General features: G+C 44.0%; 1 protein-coding gene across 1 annotated transcript in view; it reads left to right on the forward strand.

The window, feature by feature from the left end:
* The first annotated feature begins 6,087 nt into the window (after window positions 1-6,087).
* FAT1 (FAT atypical cadherin 1) overlaps window positions 6,088-25,695 on the forward strand; it is a 120,915-nt gene continuing 101,307 nt past the window's right edge. The window contains exons 1-2 of the mRNA XM_055081086.1: window positions 6,088-6,400; window positions 21,620-24,902. Coding sequence (XP_054937061.1) covers window positions 21,638-24,902 — 3,265 coding nt within the window. The 5' untranslated portion in view covers window positions 6,088-6,400; window positions 21,620-21,637. The remainder of the gene's footprint in view (window positions 6,401-21,619; window positions 24,903-25,695) is intronic.

The raw sequence follows: 25,695 nt of genomic DNA on the forward strand, positions 1-25,695 counted from the left end.
TTCCCTTTTCTCCACACCCTCTCCAGCATTTATTGTTTGTAGATTTTTTGATGATGGCCATTCTGACTGGTGTGAGGTGATACCTCATTGTAGTTTTGATTTGCATTGCTCTAATGATTAGTGATGAACATTCTTTCATGTGTTTGTTGGCAATCTGTATACCTTCTTTGGAGAAATGTCTATTTAGGTCTTCTGCCCATTTTTGCATTGGGTTTTTTGTTTTTTTGATATTAAGCTGCATGAGCTGCTTGTAAATTTTGGAGATTAATCCTCTGTCAGTTGCTTCATTTGCAAATATTTTTTCCCACTCTGAGGGTTGCCTTTTCATCTTATGTTTTCCTTTGCTGTGCAAAAGCTTTTAAGTTTCATTAGGTCCCATTTGTTTATTTTTGTTTTCATTTCCATTTCTCTAGGAGATGGGTCAAAAAGGATCTTGCTGTGATTTATGTCATAGAGTGTTCTGCCTATGTTTTCCTCTAAGAGTTTTATAGTGTCTGGCCTTACATTTAGGTCTTTAATCCATTTTGAGTTAATTTTGTGTAACCATAGTGCATCTTAATTTAAAAAATTTTTAATAATTCTATTTCAAATAAAGGGCAAAGTGTAGAAAAAGTGGGCCATGGTGAATATAAACTGATTTCACTTTTTGGCTTGGCATTCAATACTGGCAATCAGAGGTACAAATAGATTCAAATTCCAAATGTCATGGATTTACTGACAGTGGGCATTCCAGCTGACTGCTTTATCCTTTGATAATTATTTGAAATCAAAATTTGTTTAACATTCACCATAGATTCTAAGAAATTACTTCTGGGAGTTCCTTAACAAAGCTATTGGAAAATATCTAGAAATATTTTTGGACACTTGAGAGGAAAGAACAGTAGGAATGAAGAAGAATCTTTTAGTTGAACAAATAAAATTTCAAATTTTTATTTTTGTCTTCATTATGGTAGAGAAATGGGCAGTTTGCAAGACTGAATCATTTTGCATCTAAAAACTTCTTTTTCACCATTAAAGGAAAACTCCAAGAGTCCTTCCATTTTGTCAGTAGAGTCAGTCTCAATTCCTATTGACCAATAAGTTGAGGAGGTACATCCATTTATCTTTTCTTTCAAATAATTCCTTGTACATATAAAGAAGGATGACCTAGCTGTGGGAGATGATGTCAGGAACAAATAAGCCACATCCTGACATGATCCAGCTTAAGTAAGATGAACACTTATGCTCTCCCATTACAAGAAGTGTTGAGTTGTGATGGCCTTCAGAGATAGTTGATTCAACCTCATTGAGAACCCTCATCTGCCTTCCCAGGTTTAGGCCTCATCCTCCGCAAGTAAGATGGTGGTGGCAGTCCCAGGCATGACATCCTGACCTGACAGTGTCCATAGGGAGACATAATGTCTCTTGTGGATCTTCCTTAGGAGGGAGGAAATTTTTTTCCAGAGGCCTCCAATAAACATCCTCTAATATCTCATTGGCTACAATTGGCCCACATGTTCATGACAAAGGGTACAGAACTACCATGATGGGCTTAAATAGATCATCTGTTAGAGAAAGGATTCTGGGGGACTATCACAATTCTTGTTTCCCGAATGGGGTCCTCTTAGACTCTATATCAGATTAGTTTTTTTTTTTTTTTTTTTTAAATTGCGGTACATGGGCCTCTCAGTGTTGTGGCCTCTCCCGTTGAGGAGCACAGGCTCCGGACGCGCAGGCTCAGCAGCCATGGCTCACGGGCCCAGCTGCTCCGCGGCATGTGGGATCTTCCCGGACCAGGGCACGAACCCGTGTCCCCTGCATCAGCAGGCGGACTCTCAACCACTGCGCCACAAGGGAAGCCCCAGATTAGTTTTTATGACCAAAAAAATTCTACCAGGAAAAGGGATAGTATCTTAACAGCAAAAAAAAGTATAGATAGAGGGAATTTCCCATCTTGTCATATGGAAAAGTATAAATTAAAGAGAGAAAGGAGAATTGGAGAGATAAAGCAACCCTAGTGGTTCCGGACCAGGAAAAGGAAACAGAGTATAAATTGAAATGCTGATCATGAAATCCTATGAGATAGTCCTTGTCAGAATACAGTGAGAATCATTGGTGTGTATTTTTCTGCTGTTCAGACTAAACAAGTTAAAAGTCAGACAATGATTTCAAATTGAAAAGAAATGTGTTTCAGAGTACGCATATCTACCTAGGAAAACAGGTAAGCCAAACAAATAATGAATGTTTTATATATCTATTATGAGACACAATCAGTGGTGTTCTCCCTCTGTGATTAAAGGACCCAATTTTAAACAATTTTTTATCCACATTTGGTGAAGCTGCTAGAAAGGAGCATCTTTCTCCAGCCATCATTTGATAGTTTTTGATACCCTACTCCTCTTAGGTTGCTTCTTAAACCACAACACTGCTGACAAAGGCCTTGGTTCGTAAAGGGTGTAAATGAGGTGTAGGGTATAAGGAGCTGGTGTATTATATTGACAAGCGTGTTGGCTATGAAGACAGTCAGCCTTGAGTTTCAGTCCAAAATGTGACCCAGCATGAGTTATCTAATCTACCTCAACCTCACCGTTTCATCTAGAACATGGAGGTGGGGTATAATTGCTAATACCCTATAGAATTTAGTAAAAAATCCATGAGATGATGCATATAAAGAAGCTGGAACAGAGGCTAGGTTATAATTGGCATTAAATCTATGTTATTTATTACTGTTGGTTCTACAAAGCCTCATAACTGAGAGGGAGTGGTAGGGTGAGAAATAGTGAGTAAACTTGAGGAGAATAACGATACTGTATTTGTTATCTTCATTCTTTACTATATCTCACAACAGGTGAGGCAGTTTGTTTGCCTGTTTGTTTGAGATCACTTTAGAAATGCACCTTTATCAAGGAAAGTGAGACTCCCAAAATTCAGTAATAACAAAGTACATTAGATTTTATGTGGCAAAGACTCAAACCAGATTTATTGACCTTGAGTCTAATGTTCTTTTTGCCGCCTTTATTGAGAAAGTATTTCAACAGTTTCTGCATGATCCATTGCTTACTGCTCAGAAAGGTAGACGTGGAATCCTTCAATCCCCGAGCTGGGAAAGCATCACAAGCATGATACTTGTCCAGCAGAATCTGTTTCCAAACCACATGGGGATGTTGATCTTATATTTGTAGGGAGAGAAGGTCCAAACCAGCCTTTTCCACTATGTTTGTATGCCAGAAATGAAGGTAAACTTTATTTTTTATTTATTTATTTTTTTAGTAGTTAGTCATTCCACGTAATGCCTCCAAGTATTTGCCCGATTGGCACTGGCATCTGGAATTTCACCATTAGAATAAAATTTTATGATTAAGGTTTAGCTTTAAGAAAGCCCTTGTTACAATGCACTTGGAAGGGACCAGGGAAATGAACATATTCATACCCATAGTTAACCACTACTGATTCTTACCAGATTGACTAGTTGTCTGTTCTAATGGCTCCCTTGGTGAGTATAAAGCAATCCCAAAGGAGAGCTGTATTTAAATGCAAAGGATAAAATAATTCCAAAGTATGGAGAAGTGGAGACAGCTGAACAGTGCCTCATCTTCAGGAAGTGTAGGGGAAAAGGGGGTGTAGGAGATGAGAAAGCAGTTGAAAGGAACAGAGAAGGTTGGATGACAGAAGTCAGTCAGCCTACTTAGAATTATTTAGTCCTAGGACTATTCTTAAAAATGTCTTAGAATTCTTTTCTGCTTTAAATTGAGTGATTCCCCCTGGGTTTCCGTACTCAGCAATGATTGAAAACAACGAAAAGGCCATGTTAATATTTCTTAATCACCAAACACACCTAACTCATTAAATTTTGAGTCCTTTATAGTTTCACTTAGCATATTGTTGTTGGTACTTGATAAATATTTGTGAAATGAGTGAATCCTTCTGTGATTCTGTGTTTTTTTGCTTTTTGTTTTTAACTTTGGAATTGACTCAGTGTTGGATGCATGGAAATTGTAATATAATGCTTGATGTAGCCTTCCAAAAACAATAGCAAAGTCTGTAACAGCATTGTCCAACAGAACTCTGTCATGATAAAAATGTTCTTTCATTGGCCCTGAACAATATAGCAGCCACTAGTCACAAGTGGATACTGAGTACTTCAAATGTAGCTAGTGAGACCAAGGAACTGGCTTTTAATTTACTTAGCCACTTGTGGCTAGTGGCTACCTATGGTGTTGGACGGTGCAGGTCTAGAGATTTTATTAAAAATATTCTGCCCCTTTCACTTTGTTTTTTTAAAAAGTAACTATTTCTATTAATACCATCAATTATTATATATAAGTTCCTCTCGTTTGTATTTTTTCCTTTTTCTATTGTAAATAATTTGACTTACCTATGATAACGCTAAAGATGAGTATAGCAAACCAAACTGACTTGCACGGCAGCATCTGGGGGAAATTATGTGTATTATTTATAAAAAACTTACAATCTGAAGTCAATTTCTAATTTCAACTATTGACATAAAAGGAGCGAGCCTCTGTAGATGAAATAGTGAAGCATGAGAGGTCTGTCCTCTGCACTAACAGGCTGGCCTTTCAAGTCAGTCTGTCCTTTTATTTCCTCCTCCCTCCTCAGGAATCTGGCACCTCCTGGGTGCCCTCCTCTCCTTTCCATAACAAAATTATTTGGGATAACCTCCTTGTAACTCTACCTAATTGTATAGATGAGAAAACAGATACTGCAAAGAACCAGGGAGGGTAAGACAACGACTATTGATGAACTCCTATGTGCTTACCAGACACTGTATATCATGCTGGGGAAAAGTGCTGCCTGCTTGAGCGTTGCCTCCCTGGCAAATAAATATTTTTGAATGGAAATACACACACATTTTTACAAGGTGAAACAGACGAGGAAACTGGAATTTAGAGAAGTGATATGACTTCCTGAAGGCTAAGCACATCCAATGCTCCAACACAATCTTCTTTTCTCTTAACTGTTTAACTCCTTGCCATGTTTCCTGTGTCCTAGGGGTTTTGCTCTTTGCCTTCCAAAGATAACAGGCAGCTAAACTGACCTTTAGATTTACATCAACGGCTGCAAAGGTATTAACAGAACACGCTCCCAGCCCCCTGCCCTTTTCCAGGGAATTTTACTGCTAACCTTCTGGGGACAGTGTCAACTCACAGAAATGGCTCCCTGGGAATTTCACGCTGTTGAGGAGATTTTATTTTGGTACTTTAGCGGCGTTAAAAAAAAAAAAAATTCCAGAGCAGACTTTTTTCCTGGAGTCTGGACGCTTACGTAGAAAGGACGTATTCACTTACAAATTCAACTTCAACAGCGTTTGCATGTGTCTTAGTCTATAGTACGAGTAGACGATTGATTTGTGTACTGGCCCCCATCACTATGGATGACTTGTAAGAAACATTAGAAACTGGCTCCTCCTCCACCTCTCCCTCCACCCCTTGGATCCTTGTACGCTTCAGAGTACGGTCTAAAAACGTAGGCGCTTTTGGAGAGGATTTGAACATTAAAATATGGCTCCGCGATTTTCAACACAAAGACCGCAAACAGCGCTAGAGCACGAGAAGTATTTAAAATAGATCACATCCTAAAGTTGGAGGGCTACAAAGTACAAGTCGTCCAGGCTAGTCCGCAGAGACTCTTCGTGCTTCAGCCCTGCAACAACCCGGCAGGCGACACGTCGCGACGAATTTCAGCTGCAGAAGAGGAAGAGCATCACCTGCAGTTCGAGGCGTGGGAAACGCTGCCGGAGGGGGCTTGCGAGAAAGCCAGCCAGAGAGGTGCGCGCCGCGGGGCCGCCCCGGCGCCGAGTGCGAGGAACGCCAGCGCTCGGCGGAGCCCGGGAGACGCGGCGGGGTGGAGAGGGGCAGACGCTGCACTGTCGGGACCGCAGCGGCCTCAGAGACCGCTGCGGCAGGAGAGCCGGCCGAGCTTCCGAGCTCGCGGCCGCTACTGTCCAGGAGGCGGACCCCGCGGGAGAATCCCGTCCAGGCGGCGGGGCCGGGGGCTAGGCGGGGCGCTGACGTCACCTCCCCTCCCCCACCTCCTCCAGGCGGGAGGGAGTGGGGAAAGAGGCAGTGATCCTCCGCAGCTCCCGGCCGCAACTCCTAAACTCGGCGGCTCGCTGCCCGGACAAGTCCTGACAAACTTGGTTTCTCTTCGGCCCTCTCTCTAGCCCTCGCGCACTCTCATTTCGCCTCCTTTTGCTGCTCAAGTTTCCCCCAGGACGGAAGCCTCCGGAGATGCGGCCACCTGGGCGGCGAGGGCGGATCGCACTCTCGTTGGCGACATGCTGAAGATCGGAGGGAAGCAAAGTTGGTACTTCATACACGGCTTGTAACAAATATCCAAATCGCGTGGCGATTACGGAGCTGCCGGGACTTTAAAGCAGAGCACCGAGGACTCGGCTGGACGGGTGAGTTCTTTCTTGAGTGCAAGTCTTTCCGTATTTAAGTTTAAACGTTAATGAAATTGCGTGGGGTGTTTGACTAGTACAGGGAAGCGTGTGCATCCTACCGGCTTTCCGCTTGGCGAGCTGCGCACCCGCCCTGGCTGTGCTTGACTCGGGAATGAAAGATCAGTATGCATAGGTTTTGGAATTCATAAAATACTTACGAAGCACTGTTCAAAAGAACTTGAAAAGCTATGCTGTTTGTGCATTATTTCAAATGTAACTTATTATAGAAATGGTGCCCAGGGAGGGCGCATTGGGTGCCGCGTGATCTGCAGTGGCGCAGCGCCCTCTAGTCCGGACACCAGGCAAAGCGCGCGCTCCCTGCGGGGTTCCGCACAGACCGCGAACTTGGACCTGCCGGGCGCTCTTGGGACGTGGACGTGAGGTCCGTCGCCGTCACCCTAGCCTTCACTTACCACCCACTCCGGCCCATTCTATATCTAATATACAAATACCGGCTTGGGTGGACTGGATGCAGAGGCAGTGCTGGCGGAAAGCTTTTTTTGTTTTCGGGAACCCATCCCCCTCATTTTCTAGAGCCTTTGGGTACTGGGTTAGGGAGCATCGACTATTGAGAGGACAAACGTGGAGCTTGTACTATATTTCTTGTTCATGTGAAGGTAATTAGCTAGTAGCAAAAAGGCACCTCTGTTTCGTTCCGTTGGGGCTAAAGGATCAGTAAAAACGTGGCAGCACGGGACTCTGAAATCTCCATCTCTGGCTCTCGGCTGTTCCTCTGGCGACGAAGTGCAACTTCTTTCAGGCAATTAGGTTTTCAGTGGACCTGGCAAACCGGGATTCCCAAACAGATGTTTTAGTCCAAGTAAGCGTTATTAGTTATTAGTGAATGGTAATTTTCTCCAGGAATTCTCTTGTGTCATTTAAAAAATCTTGTGATTTTACGTTATGGGGTGGTGTCTTTTTACCTTTTACTGTTCTTCTCCTCCCCCGCCCCCCGCAGCCCGGCTCAACAAACTGTTGGCGTTCGTGTGTGATTGTGTTTTGTTTAGAGTTAGAATTCGGCAAGGGGCACAAACGCGTTGAGCTTGGAGACCAGGTAACCTACTTTCGAGGTGTTCCATGTATGAAACTGACCTGTAACTCCAGGAGCGCTTTGCCGTGGCCAAGTGTTTGGATGATGATGTTTGCTGGGTGTGTGAATTTCTGTGTATTCTAAATAACGCGCAGGGAATACACCACATACTCTTAGTGCTACGAATCAGCACACTCATTCTGCAGGCATTATTCTTCCTTCCCAGCCATGACCTTCTAGACACATTTTTTCCCCCCAATCACCTTCTTTGAGATGGCGTTAAGAGGAGACTGCATTAACTTTGAAATAGGGAAATTCTCTCCTTAACCCTAGACTCCCTCACCCCCATTTGCCTCGTAGTTCTTCCAGCAGCCCCCTCCACCGGTTCCAAGGAAATCATCTCTCTTTGTCCTCACAGCGTTAACGTATTCGAGCTGCACAAACTTTCCGAGGTCAAGTCCGCCCTCTTCTCCGGGCTGTTTCCCCAGCGCCCGGGAGCACTCCGGGCTGCGCTGAGCCGGCGCCTGGAGCCCTGCCCGCGCTGAGGACCGGCTCACAGCCCCGCGATGCCCGGACTGCGCGCTCGGGTGTCGGGGGAGTTCCCCAAGTGGGCCGTCTGGACGCCCGGGGTTTCCCCTTCTCCCTGCGGAACTTGTAGTTTCACGTTAGACTGCGTTCACAGCCTGCGGGGTGTACTTACCGCGTGGGAAAGCGCACGAGACGGCACCGCTGCCTTTTGTCCCGCAGACCTGGGAGTTGGGGGTGTCCGCCGGCGGAGGCCGGCGTTGGGGTTCGTAACCACGGCTGGGAAGGTTCCGGGGTCTAACCAGCTCTGTGCAAAGAGTTCGCGAAGGAAGCGTTTTCACTTTCCCGGGATTTTAGTGTAGATTGAAAAAGGAAGTAGTTTCCGATCTAACTGCATTCCTTTTGAGACCTTTTGGAAGATTTTATTCCACCAAGCAATTGCAGACCTACAGCCAAGGCATTCAAATTCAGATTTAGGAATTCCCTGAAGGTTCCCGTGAATCTAAAGGGGGAGGCGTGGGAAGCTTTTTCTTTAGTCTTAGCTCTTTTTTTTTTTTTTTAAGCTAAGTTAATGTTCCCCCTTTCCTAGTAGGGAGCATTCCCTGTTAATTACCTGCACAAATCTGTGTGCTGGCCATAACTAACCTCGGCACTAGAGCGAGCCCCAATCTGTTCCTCGCGGTGTCGCTAGGTCATCCTGGGCACTCGCTGGTCTCCTGGAAAGGAGTTGGCTGCTGCAGCTGCTGGGAGATCCCTGACCCTTGGAGGGCCGTCGTAGCCCGGACCCCGCGGACTGGGATTCCGGCTGCCAGGGAAAATCGGCTCGAGTTTCTGCGCGGGAGAAAAGAGCGCCGGCGCGAGCGGGCGTGGCTGCGAGCGGAGGGATATATCCCGCGCCGGGTGCGTGAGGCGCCGGGTGCGTGAGGCGCCGGGGCTGACCGGACGGGCTGGGAGTGGGGCTCGCGGGCGGCGGGGCGCTGCCTCAGAGTGGGGAGCGAGGAAAGCGAGAGCGGGCCGCAGATACCATGCGGCCCTGCGGAGCCAGTGAGGCCCCGGGCCGATCCGGACCCCGCTCGGGGGCGCGCTGAGGCGGCGAGGTGCGCGCCCCCGAGAGCGCCGCCGCCGCCGCTTCGGGTTAACTTTGCTGTAAGTTTGAAGGAAACCAGTTGAGGCTTGAGGGCGGTGGGCGAGGGGCGCAGCGGCGCGCTCGGTGCCGTTGCGCGGCCGGGCCGAAGCCGTATGTGCCCGCGGGACGAGCAACTTGCTGCTGCCGGGTGGCGGGCTTCCGGCTCGTTGGGAGCTTGCCCCTCACTGTCCAGCCCAGGACCGAGCGCCCCCCGGCGCTCTGGGGACGGGATGGAAAGAAAGAGACGCGCCGGACGGTGGTGGTGCCGAGGCGTCTGCCCACTTGGAAAGTTCAGGGCAGGCCCTGGATTCGGGTGGGTGGGGGGAGGCGGATGGGCGGGAGCGGATAAGGCGCGACGTGACCCGAATGGTAATTACCGACCCGACTGCTGCTGCGAGCGGGCGGCGGCCCCGGCTGCACCGGCTCTGGCCCCGGAGCCATTGCTGGAAATCAAAGCGGCAGCCGCGGCGCGGGGTTCCCGGCGGCCTCTGGGCGAGAACTTCCGCCTCGCCCGGAGCTCGGAAACTTCACACGCGCGTTCCACTTTCTTCTCTCCGGTAACACGCGTGCCTGTTAAAGACATCTGATCTCTCTCCGCGGCTAATTTCTTGCGATTTGTGAGATATTCACAGCGTAGGTGTGATGAAAGAAGAGGCCAACTGCTAAGGGATGGGATCTTTGAAATGGAGTCACCGAGTTCTCTTAGATGTTTTGTACCCTGAAGGAGTGCTGCCCTGAGGTTTGAGTTGTAACTGGTTGAATGCAGTTAAGCATAGGTGAGATTGATAAATATCAGGGCTAAACATTTGCAACTGTGCTATCCGTTTCTTTTTTGGAAGAGAAACTTGTAAGATCTTTTTTTAAAGAAACTTCTAAGATCTTTTTTTTTGTTTTAAAGGGATTCTGGTTCTTCAGTGCTTTTTCTTTCTCTAAGTGCTTTCCTCCAGGAAGCTAACTTTCTGTTGTCTCTAAGAATTTTTTTGTTCCCGCTGATGTGAATTGCGGGGCTTTGAAAACAGGGACACAATTGTATGCGTTAGGAAAGTAAACTCATAAATGTTTTCTATGCAGTTAGTTTTTTTTTTCTTCATGTGTCTGAACTATGATTTCATTAAATAGCTTTTGTTAAGCAACTCCTATTTACAGTGACTGAAATCGGAAAAAATTTAAAAGGCAAATGATCTTCAGTTATTTATATATCTTTCACAAAAGCAGATTCTTGAGGCGTCATACATTCAGAGATAGGTTTCAATAAGATAGCTGCACGTGTTAAAACTAGGTGATGGTGATTTTTTTTCATATTACTCTTAGCGTTGTGGTTATCCAACACATCCAGTTACTGCAGTTACTCATAAAGTGTGTTTCTCCAGGTATATAGGTTAATTCTGATGTTTGGCTTTGTGTTTTAGGACAGCTCTCTGGTTCCACAAGTGGAATTATTATCCCCCTTTCTTTACTATATACTTAAGCTTTAAGATGGGTGTAAAAGTGCTTAAAACATTACCCAATTTTTAAAAACAATGGTGAATATAACTCAATTATGTCAAACATGGCATTTAACACGTTCATAGTAGGGTTTGATTTGAATAAAGTGTGCATTTGTGTACCCATTACTTGAAAAATGAATATCTTAAATGAACTAAATTCTTTGTCACTCTGAAAGGAAGTGAAATTCTTAGAGGACTTCATAAAATCTTTCAGGCCACCTGCTTATCTATTCATTTGTATCTTTTAATTAGTCACTAGAAGTACACCTAGTGGGTTTGCACCATGTTAGTAGACCATTTAAATCCATGTTATGGTCAGGTGCCAAAAGAGGAATCTAAAAATTATAGGCAAACTACTACTGTTTTCCTCCCCCTGATCCCATGCCTTCCTAGTGTATGTCTTTAGACTTAGCTCTCGAGTTGTCTCTGAAGTAGTCATTTCTTTGAACGCTAGAAGTGAAAGGGATGTTACAGATTATTTTAACTCCCTTAACAAGTCTACTGCCACCTGTTTTCCACCCAAGTTACACTCATTTTACATAGAATCAGTAAACTAAATCAAATTTAATGCATTATTGTTGCATTAAATGTTGTCTCCGTGGCCTAATTTGTGGCCTAAAGGACCTGATTTAATAGCAGGAAGCCATAAGGCCAGGTGTCTGTTTAATCTTTATGAGTGGGAAACTGCAGTAGGTAAGCTTTCTTTTGACCAAATTATATAGTTGATGAAGCCTAACTGTGTCTTTTTGTCTCACCTAATTGTTTAATTTGCAAGTGTTAGTTTGTCCTTAGGCACTGGTAAGGAGTTTTTGAAAAGAGTGATGCAGGTAATTCATTTAACCAAGATCAGAAAGTTGCATTTTTTTCTCTCCTCAGGTCTGGGAGGAACTTTTTTATTTCAAAAATGTATTCAATCAAATGAGGAATCTGTATATTTCACGTAATAAAGTTTTTTAAAAAATGATCGTTTTTCTTAAGTCCCAGATTTAAATATATTGCCAAAATTCTTGCTTAATTCCAAAGGTTTATTATATATGTGGAGATAAATCTATAATGTCTTCTATAGACCACTTAGGAAAATCGGTAATTATTTAATTCTTATCTTCATAGAATATTCAAGTATAATGCTTCATAGTAAGCGCTGCAGTAGGGACACTGATCTGGCATCACCTGTAGCCACTTTGCAAGCATTTTGAGGTGGTTGATGACCTCTTTTTGAGCTGCTGGAAATTAGAGCCTTCTGCAGGGCACCCATCGGCAGTGTTGTTACTGGCCTAGTGGTTGCACCTGGATTTTCTGTTAAGTTTACAACGATGGATGTATTGTTTTCCCATGTTATCCCTCCTTATCCCCCGCCCCCTCCCACCCTTCTGTCCTGCCTTCCATTCTCCATTGCTAATCCTCATCCATCTGTCCATTCATGCACCCAACAATTGTGAATCTCCTCTGCCAAACACTGGGCCAGATGCAATAAACAGTGGTGAACAAAAGCAGGGTTCCTGCTCTCAAGGAGCTTACAGTCCAGCAGGGGAGAAGGACAAATAAACAGTCATCTCCAGTGTAGTCAGAGAGATCTATCTGGGTCAGGGTAGTTCATCATAGCACCTCAGTGAGCTAGGTGGATATTAGGATAGGGTGAGATCTGAGCACAGAGTGAATCAGGAGGCAGTGATTCACGGAGAGGAAATACACGTAAAGCAAGTTGTAGAAACCCTTGGTTGGGACTTGATTTGTGGTTTGATGAATGGTGAGAAAAAACCTGAGCACACCATGTTATCTTTCAGAAAAGGGTTGGTTGGTTTATCACCAGTGTTTTTTTAATCCTTCTTTCACGTGGCTTATTGCTTGCCTTTTTTTCTTTGTGTAGGGAAAACAGAAAATCTATGACCTGGGCTCACCTTGGCTTATAAAGATAGATAACTTTTATGGAGGTTAAGAAGAGAGGAAAGAAAGAAATGTTGAAGAGAAAGGTGGAAATAACGAAACTGTGTGTGATGAGTAAAGGGCAGGAAAAAATAAAATTGCCATGTTTGCGTCCTCTTTTCGAAGAGAAAGGCGGCGCTGCTGCAAGTTTAGAGCCTCCACCACTAGGTGGTGTCATGGGCTCAGGACAGCTTGGTGGTTTCAAGACTGTGGGAAGGATCCCTTTTTGGTTTGAAATAGACATAATATGGGAGATTAAATTGGGAAAGTAGGTAGAGGTCAGATTGTCAGAGTTCTTTAATACAAGATTAAGAAGGATGTACTTAATCCGAAGGATAAGGGGGAACACTGAATATTTCAAACTATGGAGTGACATTACAAAGAAGTTTTAATGAGACTAATTTCATTGCAGTATGTAGGCTAAATAGTATGGGGGCAAGAAAGCAGGAATACCAAAAGGCGGTTCATATGCTGTGCCTGAACAAATACAAATATGAACCAAGTGGCAGCAGCAGAAATGGAAGAGGAACAGTTTTGAGAAATTGAGAAATAAAAAAATGTCAAGTCTAGATGACTTAAGATATGGAGGTTTGACAGTTAAGATAAAAAGTCATAGAAATCCTGAATTTCTGGAGTGTGTGTGTGTGTGTGTGTGTGTGTGTGTGTGTGTGTGTGTGTACAAAGAGAGAGAGAAAAAGGAGGTGGGGAAAGAATGTGTATCTGTGGAGGGTAGGAAGCTGTAAAGATTTTAGTCCAGTCTCTAGTTTTTCAAATAAAGAAATGGAATCCAAGGATTAATTAACTTCCTTGAAGTCACACAGATGATTAGTGACAAAGCCTGGGCAAGATCACAGGTTTTATGACTTCTAGCTGCCTTTTAAATTTGATTTCTTAGATTGCAAACTTGGTGATTTGGGAAGTGCTGAAACTCTTCAAGGACGTAGGAAATTACTCTGTATTTTCAGTGGAATAGGTATTATTTTGCAGTGGGAAGTGGGTGAAGACACTATAACTTAAGTCTGAAGGTATCTCGGCTGGGGGGTGTTCCATGGCACTTGATGGAGGTTAGGGTGGAATGTAGGCTTCTGCGGTGATCCTTTATGATAAGGGCAGAGGGGATGATGTCTTTAAGGGTAACAATATGTGTGTGTGTGTAAAGAGTTGAAAGAAATTTGTAGTGACAAACTGGAAGGTGAAAGTTGGTGTAGCATATAAAAGGGTATTGGAGAGAATCAGGAAAGTTTAGTGTTGTCCATCCTTTACACATTTTGTATGGATCACCTCTTTGTTTTAGGCAGTTTGTGACAGTATGAAGGACACATACGGGGGAGGAGGGTGAGTAGTGTCAAATGGGAGATTGTCAGGGAGGATGAGTACTGAGAAAAGGGCATTAATTTTGACATTAGCCTTTGACACCAGAAGAAGCTGTTTCTGTTGCCTGGGTGGATCTGAGGTCGCATGGAACAGTTGAGGGTAGAAACAGTGTCTTTAGTGGAGGGAGTTCTAAGGAAGTCAAGGTAGCGCTGAGAAACTACTTTTTTCAAACTCTTTGCAAACATAAGAAAGAGAGAAATAGGCTGTTAGCTTGAAGGAAGTGCAGGTTTGAATGAAGGTTATTTTCAGTGGGAAAGAACCTGTGTGCATTTGTGGACTGCTGAAGGCAGCTGCAGCGGCGGCAGCGAGGGGGCACTTGAGTGTGAGGGACAATTTAGGGAAGAGCTGCCGGAGAGGCAGAGTTTTATGGCGTCAAGGGTGTCTTTATTTGTAGCTTGGGTGGGTCGCATCTCTTTGGAGATGTGGGAGGAAGAGAGAGAGAGGAGGGGAAGAGAACATTTTAAGGAGAGGAAGTGGGGGGAGTCTCTACCACGACTTCCACGTGCTTACTATACATGTATCGTTCACTTTCCTGATCCCGTATTTAGTGAAAGGCCGAGGTTTGTACTTAAATACAAAAGGGAGCGTCATAATTTGATCCATAATGAAAACTGTACTAATTTGGGCGTGGAAGAGTGGCCAGTGTTAATGACTGCCAAACATTTAAATGATTTCTGTTTGCAGAGAAAAATATAATAGTTGAAATGCTCTTATATCACAAGAGGGTAAACAGTCTGTTTATTGAGCTTCTCTGTGGGCAAAGTTTGCCCTGGAGAGTGGGTGAGGAGAAGGTGGTCTGCGGGATGGGTGATAAGGGAGAGGGGTCATGTTTTGGAGTGCTGAAAGTGGAGAGACTAGCGCAGGGGGGCCTAGTCTAGCCAGAAGTGTACACACAGCCCTTGTTCATTGGTCTTGTCTTTATGTCACAATAAAACAACAACTAGAAACAGTCGTCTTCAGACTACCACAAACAAGTTTTATGGGTTCGTTGAGTAGGTAAATTACATACTAGAGTTTATACGGAGGCTATTTAAAAATTAGGAAGTCTGTTTAACTTAAGGGCAAGAAAACTTCCAAAAAACTATTTTAAATTGATTAAATCATGTAAATGCTGAAGGTTTTAGGTTCTGGAAAAGAATTACGTGCTGAGGAGAGGGATTTGCAGTGTGTACTGTCAGTATGAATAGTTTGAAGACTGTTCTCTGTTAAATTGGAATCAGTTGTTGATCATTTGAAGGCAGTATTTAAATTAAGTCATTGCTGGAGTAATCAGACTTACTGCAGCTCCAATCAAAGCTAACAACATACAGAGTTAGCAGAAGTAGTTAAATGATACACACCAAGCCTGAGCCTGCTGTTCAATTCTGGGTTCATATGGCCACCCACCCCCATTTTTACTGAAAAAATGTATTAAGATGGCTTAAAAAGATTTAGCATGTACCCAGAAATAAGCAAGATCTACCCATTAATTTTTCAGTGTTAAGAATGAAAGCTTTTGGGCTTCCCTGGTGGCGCAGTGGTTGAGAGTCCGCCTGCCGATGCAGGGGACACGGGTTCGTGCCCCGGTCCGGGAAGATCCCACGTGCCGCGGAGCGGCTGGGCCCGTGAGCCGTGGCCGCTGAGCCTGCGCGTCCGGAGCCTGTGCTCTGCAACGGGAGAGGCCACAACAGTGAGAGGCCCCAACAGTGAGAGGCCCGCGTACCGCAAAAAAAAAAAAAAAAAAAAAGCTTTTAAAAGTACTGTCTATGGCTATTATAATTTATTAGAAAAATGCAGGGTTTTTTTCTGTTGTAAATGTCACCTGGAAGCTGTGAATTGGTTATAGCTGAGTAACAAGCAGGCTTTCTAAGACAGACACAGTACTCTTTTTTGACTCCTGTTAAGTGATTTTAGAGGTCATTAAACGTTTATTTAATATACAATATTTTTAAAAAGCAGGAGCCATTTACATTTCATATTGTCTTTTAACAACTTTGTGACAATTCTCTTTGAAAACATAGTCATCTCCCTCACGATTTAGACATCTCTAGAGTGTACTTTTAAAATGTGACACTATTCAAACCAAACATTAAGGTCTAAATTTCAGTAATAAGTTCAATTCTAGTGATGCTCTCACTGATGTGGATACAAAATGGGAGTATGATGAGGGAAAATGCAAAATGCTTGAATATTTTTGTGTATTTTTATTATCATATGTCGAATGGAGAGTCTGATACTGTTTCCCTCTTGGAGAGAGGGCTGGCATGACTAATGGCGAGTGTAAGAGTTGCGACTCGAAATAATAAACATACATTTAATAGACTGTATGCATTGTGTAATGCAGTGTCCCACCTAACGCCCTGTCTCAAGCATCTGAAATATCTGAACCTTCAGCTTTAGATCTAAATGTTTGAAGTTATGCAGCCGTGTTCTCAGCACGGGGCTGTGTTCCGTTTTGTGAAGCCTGTGCGGTCACAGGAATTGATTGGAACACTTTACATGAAAGTCTCGCAAATGAAGAGACAGCATATTAATATCTGACTTCTACCAGAAAAATGATCTTTCTCTCTTATTTATGGAGTTTCAGAAATCTGTACTAAAGATATTTAAGCTTTGGACCTGAGGCCCTTTTCCCTAAAGGCTGAACTAAGTAAACATTCTTTGTTTTCACTTTGGAAAATGCGCAGAAGAAATCCTGGATTACTGTAAGTTCAAGTAGTGTGATCACCTTCTAAATATCCAAGTGTAGCCTTTGGCTAAAATGGTTTTTGGAGTTTAATTTTCATAAGTATGAGCACTAGGTAATAATGTACTTTTTTAGATGAAATGGTATTAGCATCTTTTTAGGATTTGTGTGTGTGTGTTTCCCCTGCTTTACTGTTTGTTTTGCATAGAGTAACAGCCATAATTTTTCTGGCATTTTAAGGTGAAACGTGAGTTCACGGTTCTTGGGTAGATTACTGTAAGGTTAACAGGATCTCCTTAAAAGTGGATTTTTTTCCTGATCAGAAGACTTGCATTTAATAATTTAATTACAACGGCATTCTGTTAGCCAAGTTTGCAGAGTAAGTTCAGGGTTTTAAGAGGTCTCAGTTATGAATGTGGTTGAAAAAATTTATTCCAGCTGTGATGTGTCCCGTGAGAAGAACCGTGCATGGTGGGTGAGTTGTGAAGGGTGAGCCAGGTGTTTGGGAATCCAGCTGTGAGAGAGAAGTGGGTGGTGGCACAGGCTGCAGGTGCTGCTGAGGGATCCGTGAGATGCCGTGGGGAGGCAACAGCTGCAATGGTTTGGCATGTTGAGCCTTCTCCTTGCGCCCTGGGGGTGAAGGGCGTGCCCAGGGCACCAGCGGTGCTGGGAGTAGCATGGCACCAGCCAGTATTAATGGGTCATTTTCAAGGTCTCATGTTAGGCCTCCAATGTTTAGAAAGATTGGTTTACTTACCATTGTCACACCACTATTTCTTTCTTCTGCCCCAGTGGCTGCTCTGTGTCCATTGCTGGTTCCTCTCGTCTCTGTCTTCTAGATCTTGGGGAGTAGCACGGCTCTGTCCTTGGTTTTTGTTTCTTGTCTCTGTGCTGTCTCCGTGGGTGATCATTTAGTTTTGTGGTTTTAAATGTAGCATCTTCCATATTCTGACAACTCTCAAGTTTCTCTCTCCAGGGTGAACCTATCCCACACATCTAACTGCTCACTTGAAGTCATTACTTGGCATTTCTACCTTAACATGTCTAAAGCTGAACCCCTGATCGTACTCCGTAAAATCCGTTCCTCCCTCAGTGCAGGCTTCCCTCTCTTGGAACCTGACAGCTCAGTTCTTGCTCAGCACGTGATCTCTGGAATCTTCTTTGATGCCTCTCTCTTTCTCTCCTTCCACCTCTGCCCTCCAGTTCATCAGCTGGTCCTGAAGTAGATCCAAAGTGTCACCCTCCTCCCCACCAGGACCATTGAGGCTGAGCCACTGCAGTCTCTCACCCGTGCTGTTGCAGTACCTTCTAACTGGTCTCCCTCCAGCTTTTGCCCTGGCCGCCCTCCCTTCTCTTGTCCACCCCGGTACCAGAGCAGCCCTTTCACTTTAGGTTCGAGCATGTCACTCCCCTGTTCTCGTTTTATTTGTAGTAACATCCAACGTCCTTCACCCTTCATCCATGAGGCCATACTGATCAAAACAAATGATAAAGACATTAGGAGAGAATAGACAAATCTCCCTTACAGAAGAACTCTATGTGATTTATGTAACGTAACTCTCCACCCCTAAGTGTGGACTGCACATAGCGACTTCCTTCCAAAGGGCACAGTAGGGGAAGGGGGCAGCAAGTACCCCGCTGTGGAGAAACCCGACAAGCACGGCTTCAACCCAGTGAACAGGGTCAGCATCAGCATCGATGGTGATGTGATGAAAATGGCACTTTGCCCGTGCTCTTCCTCCCTCAACGCATAGCCCCAGTCTAATCATGTGGAAAAACATCAGACAAATTCTAGTTGAGGGACGTTCTGCAAAATACCTGACCAGTACTTCTCAAAACTGTCAGGGTTATTAAAAACAAGACAAATCAGAGAAACTGTTACAGTCCAGAGGAGCCTAAGAGAATGTGATGACTGAATGTAATGTGGTTGTCTTGGCTGGTATCCTGGGACGGGAAAAGGGTGTTGGGACTTAGCGAATTACAGTGTACCTGTAGTATTTCATGAGTTGTGACAAATGTACCGTAGTAAGGTGAGATGTTAACAGTAGGGGAAACTGTAATTTTTCTGAAACTCTAAAAGAATTTTAAAATGAAAAGCTTATCTAAAAAAGGATCTCCTTTATTGCTCTCCCCTTACCCACTGTGCCAGGCCACAACGGTCTTTCTCCTTGTGGCTCCTCTAACTGGTACTTCTCTGCTGGAGATGACTGGGCTTCAGGGGCCATTTGTACTGTCTGGAGACATTTTTAGTTGGGGTTGGGGGGAAGAGAGGCTACAGGCCTTTAGCTGGGTGGAGACCAGGAATTATACTAAAAGATGCCTAGGACAGCTCTCCAGCCTACACACCCCCTCCCCCGGCCAAGAATCATCTGCCCCAAATGTCAATAGTTTTGACGTTGAGAAACTTTTGTCCTTTGTCGGGGTATCTCTCTCTCCCTCCATGTTTCTGACTGCAGTCTCCATTTCTTTCTGCTTTTTTTTATTTTTCTCCTTAGCACTAATCATCAGCATATGATAGACTCTTTGTTTCCTTGTTTGTCTCTCACCAGGAAATGTATCTTCCGTGAGGATTTGTTAGTAGTTTGGTTCACTTTTGTATTCCCAGCATGTAGAACTGTTCCTGACATGTGTTAGGCTCTCATTAAATGGGTGTTGAATGAATCAAATGACCAAAGAAGTGAATTAATGATAAAGATAACATATATATATACTAAAAATTCAAATAGTAGAGAAAAGTGAAAATGTGAACATTCCCCCAGCTGCCTGTCCTTCAGAAGTTACCACCATTAACAGTTTACTTCTTATCTGTCCAGAAGTTTTTGGTTCATTTTTAAGCACATCCATGAACTACACATATAATTTATCTCCCCTCCCTTTTTGCAAACATAAATGGGATCAGTTTAGTTTTTCCACTTAATGTATCTGGACATCTTTACATGTCAGTGTATAGAGTGCTCTCATTTTTTTAATTACTGCATAATATTTTATATGTAGAATTAAGCAAAAATATTTTAATTGCTTGCAATAGAATCCTGGTTTAATACTTTGTTGTAAACTGGATACTAGTAGCATTATGTTTCCTAAAACAGAAAGTGCTTGTGCAACATCATCTTTCTAATGCTTCTTTAAGACATTTTCTTTACGTCTTATCCCTGGTTTGTAAATGCCTCAATACCGGGATCTTTGCCTTTTAAAATAGTCTTTAACTCCATGTACCTAGCACAGTCTGTCTGCTAGCAGGTTCTTAATACCTGTAGGTTGAATTCAATCATGAATCAGACTTTTCACTTGTTTTGATAAAATTATCGGATTGTTACATAATCCTCAAATTTCCCTGAGTATTAGAACTGTTGACCAAATTAAGAGATAGTGTTGGGAAAAGATTGTCTTCTTATTTTGTTTAAATATTAATTGTTGTTCTAGAGGCCAAAAATTCTGTCTGATTTCCTGACTTTATCTGCTGAGAAGTCATGGTTGCTAAAGCACAAGTTAGGGTGGCCGACTTGAACACGATTCAGTATCAATTAAGCTTCTAATTGCCTTCAGCATATCAGGTTTTTTCTTTTTTTCCTTAATGAAATGATTAATGGGGCAAAGTTGGCAGTCGCTGAGTTAAGATACTGTAAATTAAAGTTGCCATGCTTATTTCCCCTGGCTGTTCGGCCAGCCCTTCAGTCTGCTGTTTCTCTTACCTTGGGGAGCAGTCCCATTTCCCGAATATTCATTTGAGACGTCCTTTGCCAGGGCTGCAACGCTGTCCTCTTCTGACCATGCTCGGATGTTTGTGAAGCTCCGTTGATTTACAAGGTGAATTACGTTGGCATTTAGGGGAACAGTTGGTCTGAAAGTAATTGTCCTCCCCTGCCAGGCCTCAGCCCAGTGAACTGCCTGCCTTCCCACTGGTTCAGGGTACCCCTTTCTCAAATGTCCTCTTTCCTCCCACTTCACCCTTGGACCTCCCTGCAGCGCCTGGCACCTTGCTGCGTTTTGATTGGGCCCCTCTACGCATGTTCGCTTAGATGATTTAGCTTTGTGCGTGTGTGTCTTGTGTTCGGGTGACAGGTTGTTCAGTGCCCCAAAGACAGCAGACCCTCTGTGCCCTGGCTGTTGGCAGCAGTGGTGATACAAAGTGATGTTGCCAAGATTTGTGTCCCTGGTTTAGGGAGGGCAAGTTCTGTTTGACATCAAGCTCTTGCTTTTCCTTTTGTAAACTGACTGTTTTGGGCTCAGTTTGTTGGTTCAGAAATGACTTCAGTATTAAACTTGGTGATATATTTATTTTAATACCTTTAAATAGTTAATATAGTGCTAAATGAGACAGTAAACCCTTATATTATGTAGGGAGTGAACTTAATCATTATTATAAAGAAATAATATAATTTCAGGATAAATTTCTAGGTGAGCTTACAAGCTATCATTATGGGAGGTTATATAAAACCACTGTTGAGAGTTTTTTTGGTTGTTAGCTGTCCGAAGCGTCCCGTGCTCAGGATACTGTAGTAGCGTCAAGTTTGTGAGCTTTTGAGCACTTAATTTATTGTATACAAGTAAATGGAAACAATGTTCACTCTCTTTTTAGCAGTCGCTTATACTTGCCTTGAAGATTGAAGTGCAGGAATACAATTTAGTTGTTACAGCTGGCAGACCTTCATCTGATGCTCATTAGGATTCTTTGAGTCATTAAAATAAAAAAAATTGTTCTTAAACTTAGTAATTCTAGAAATATGAGCAGTATTGACACTTACATTGGAAAACCATTGCATTTATTCATATTCTGTATAGATGGAAAATGCTTTATTAAAATGTGAGGTCTAAAACCTTAATAAAAGTACACTTTTTTTTTTTTTTTTTTTTTTTTTTTTTTGCGGTACGCGGGCCTCTCACTGTTGTGGCCTCTCCCGTTGCGGAGCACAGGCTCCGGACGTGCACATGTCCCCTGCATCGGCAGGCGGACTCTCAACCACTGCGCCACCAGGGAAGCCCAAAAGTACGCTTTTTGTTTGTTTTATTTCCCTGAAGCAGTGATTCTTATTTTCTTCTGTTGCAGGTCCCTGAGAGTTGAGCGATGGGGAGGCATTTGGCCTCGTTTCTGCTTTTGCTCCTCCTCCTCCAGCATTTTGGAAACAGTGATGGAAGCCAAGCACTTGAACAGACTCCTATACAATTTACACATTTCCAGTACAATGTCACAGTGCATGAAAATTCTGCAGCGAAGACCTATGTCGGGCATCCCGTAAAGATGGGTATTTACATTACAAATCCATTGTGGGAGTTAAGGTACAAAATTGTCTCAGGAGACAATGAAAACCTATTCAAAGCTGAAGAGTACATTCTTGGAGACTTTTGCTTTCTGAGAATAAGGACCAAAGGAGGAAATACAGCTATTCTTAATAGAGAAGTGAAAGACCATTACACGTTGATAGTCAAAGCAGTTGAAAAAAATACTAATGCTGAAGCACGAACAAAGGTTAGGGTACAAGTGCTGGATACAAATGACCTGAGGCCATTATTCTCACCCACCTCGTACAGTGTTTCTTTACCTGAAAACACAGCCCTGAGGACCAGTATCGCAAGAGTCAGTGCCACGGACGCAGACATAGGCACCAATGGAGAATTTTACTACAGTTTTAAAGACCGAACCGACATGTTTGCTATCCACCCCACCAGTGGCATCATAGTTTTAACTGGTAGACTTGACTCCACAGAGACCAAGTTCTATGAGCTGGAAATCCTTGCTGTGGACCGTGGCATGAAATTGTACGGGAGCAGTGGTGTCAGCAGCATGGCTAAGCTCACAGCTCACGTAGAGCAGGCCAACGAGTGTGCTCCTGTGATAACAGCAGTGACGTTATCACCATCGGAATTGGAAGAGGACCCGGCGTACGCCCTCATAACCGTGGATGACTGCGATCGAGGTGCCAGTGGGGAAGTCGCTTCTTTGAGCATCGTGGCAGGAGACCTCCTTCAGCAGTTTAGAACCGTGAGGACGTCTCCAGGGAGCAAAGAGTATAAACTGAAGGCAGTGGGTGACATTGATTGGGACAGTCACCCTTTCGGCTACAACCTGACACTACAGGCGAAAGATAAAGGAAGTCCTCCCCAGTTCTCTTCTGTAAAAGTAATTCAGGTGACTTCACCACAGTTCAAAGCCGGGCCAGTCAAGTTTGAGAAGGAGGTTTACAGAGCAGAAATAAGTGAATTTGCTCCTGCCAACACACCCGTGGTCATGGTGAAAGCCACACCTAGCTATTCTCATTTGAAGTATGTTTTTAAAAGTACACCTGGAAAAGCTAAATTCAGTTTAAATCACAACACTGGTCTCATTTCCATTTTAGAACCAATTAAGAGACAGCAAGCCTCCCATTTTGAACTTGAAGTGACAACAAGTGACAGAAGAGCCTCGACCAAAGTCTTGGTTAAAGTCTTGAGTGCAAATAGCCATCCCCCTGAATTTACCCAGACAGCCTACAAAGCGTCTTTTGACGAGAATGTGCCCATTGGTACCACGGTGATGAGTGTGAGGGCCGTAGACCCCGATGAGGGCGAGAACGGGTATGTGACTTACAGCATTGCAAATCTGGACCATGTGCCATTTGTGATCGACCACCTCAGCGGCGCCGTGAGCACGTCGGAGAACTTGGACTACGAGCTGATGCCACGGGTCTACACGCTCAGGGTCCGGGCGTCAGACGGGGGCTCGCCGTACCGCCGCGAGGCTGCAGTCCTTGCTACCGTCACTCTCAACAACTTGAACGACAACACACCCCTGTTTGAGAAGATAAACTGTGAAGGAACAATTCCCAGGGACCTAGGTGTGGGGGAGCAGATAACCACTGTCTCCGCGATTGACGCAGATGAGCTGCAGTTGGTGCGGTATCACACTGAAGCTGGGAATGAGCTGGATCTGTTCAGCTTAAATCCCAGCTCCGGGGTGTTGTCACTAAAGCAGTCGCTCATGAATGGTTTAGGGGCCAAGGTGTCATTTCACAGTCTGAGAATTACAGCTACAGATGGAGAGAACTTTGCCACACCATTATATATCAACATGACCGTGGCTGCCCTTCGCAAGCCAGTAAACTTGCAGTGTGAAGAGACGGGTGTGGCCAGAATGCTGGCAGAGAAACTCCTGCAGGCCAATAAATTACACAGTCAGGGAGAGGCTGAGGATGTTTTCTTTGATTCTCACTCTGTCAATGCTCACACACCACAGTTTAGAAGTACTCTTCCAGCTGGTATTGAGGTGAAGGAAAATCATCCTGTGGGTTCCAGCATAATTTTCATGAACGCTACTGACCTTGACACTGGCTTCAACGGAAAACTGGTCTATGCTATTTCCGGAGGAAATGAGGATAGTTGCTTCATTATTGACATGGAAACAGGAATGCTCAAAATTTTGTCTCCACTTGACCGTGAAACAACAGACAGATATACCCTGAATCTTACAGTGTTTGACCTTGGTCTGCCACAGAAGGCTGCTTGGCGTCTTCTGGAGATCAGAGTTCTGGACGCCAATGATAATCCACCTGAGTTTTTACAGGAGAACTATTTCGTTGAAGTGAGTGAAGACAAAGAGATAAATAGTGAAATCATCCAGGTTGAAGCCACAGATGAAGATCTGGGGCCAAACGGACATGTGACATACTCTATTCTTACAGACACAGATAAATTTTCAATTGACAGCACGACTGGAGTGGTTAAAATCGCGAACCCCTTGGATCGTGAAGAACAGCACGTGCATTACATAAAGATTGAAGCCAGGGATCAAGCCAGAGAAGAACCCCAGCTGCTTTCCACGGTGCTTCTGAAGGTATCATTAGAGGATGTTAATGACAACCCACCCAAGTTTATTCCCCCTAATTACCGTGTGAAAGTTCGAGAGGACCTTCCGGAAGGAACCGTAATCATGTGGTTAGAGGCCTATGATCCTGATTTAAGTCAGTCTGGTCAGGTGAGATACAGTCTTGTGGACCACGGAGAAGGAAACTTTGATGTGGATAAGCTCAGCGGAGCAGTTAGAATCGTACAGCAGTTGGACTTTGAGAAGAAGCAAGTATATAATCTCACTGTGAGGGCCAAAGACAAAGGGAAGCCCATTTCTCTGTCTTCCACTTGCTACATTGAAGTTGAGGTCATCGATGTGAATGAGAACTTACACCCACCAGTGTTTCCTAGCTTTGTGGATAAGGGTGTAGTGAAAGAAAATGTCCCTGTTGGTTCATCAGTGATGAAGGTATCAGCTCATGATGAGGACACAGGAAGAGATGGGGAGATCCACTATTCCATTCGAGATGGTTCTGGTGTTGGTGTTTTCAAAATAGATGAAGAAACAGGTAGGTGTGTCTTTATTACTGTGGTTTGCTCTTCCCTTTCATTTTTTTCTAAAGTAAATATGCCCTGTGCTGGCTCCTTCACAATTCCCCATTGGCCTCTGGTAGGGCACAGTGCATGCCCATGCTTTTTGTCCTGTTGCACGTCTTTTTTTTTTTTTTTTTTTTTTTTTGCTCATCGGCCATGGCTCACGGGCCCAGCCGCTCCGCAGCATGTGGGATCTTCCCGGACCTGGGCACGAACCCGTGTGCCCTGCATCGGCAGGCGGACTCTCAACCACTGCGCCACCAGGGAAGCCCTGCACATGTCTTTGTATAGTAAGCCATGAGGATGGAACTAGAGGAACCTGAATGAGTTGGCATAAAATGAGTAGGAAAAAAATCAGAAAGATTGAAATCATTACCACTGATAATATACAGGTTTGTTCTGTATATTATCAGAAGCATCGTTGTGGTTTTGTTGTAACTTTGAGAGACCCTTCCAGAGTTTTTCCAGCTAGTAAGGTTGCAGACTTAGAAGACTACTCCACTACCTAGCATGCTATTCAGACATTCGTGCACACCTGCAAATTAGGTAGTGCACAGAGAGAAAGACCCTGTTCTAAAACTTCATGCTGTGATCTGCTTGACTTAGTACCTTCCTGGGGTTTTGTTTGGAAGGCAGGTGTAGGCTGTAGAATGTCAAACTGAAGGGACCTGGCTTTGAATTGTGGCTCTTTCAGTTGTTAATTTGGTGGTCTGGACAAGTTGATTACCTTTTTAAAACTGACTTTCTCCATCTTTAAGATGGGGACAC

Source organism: Physeter macrocephalus, chromosome 20 (assembly GCF_002837175.3).
Source record: "Physeter macrocephalus isolate SW-GA chromosome 20, ASM283717v5, whole genome shotgun sequence".
Taxonomy (NCBI): Eukaryota; Metazoa; Chordata; class Mammalia; order Artiodactyla; family Physeteridae; genus Physeter; species Physeter macrocephalus.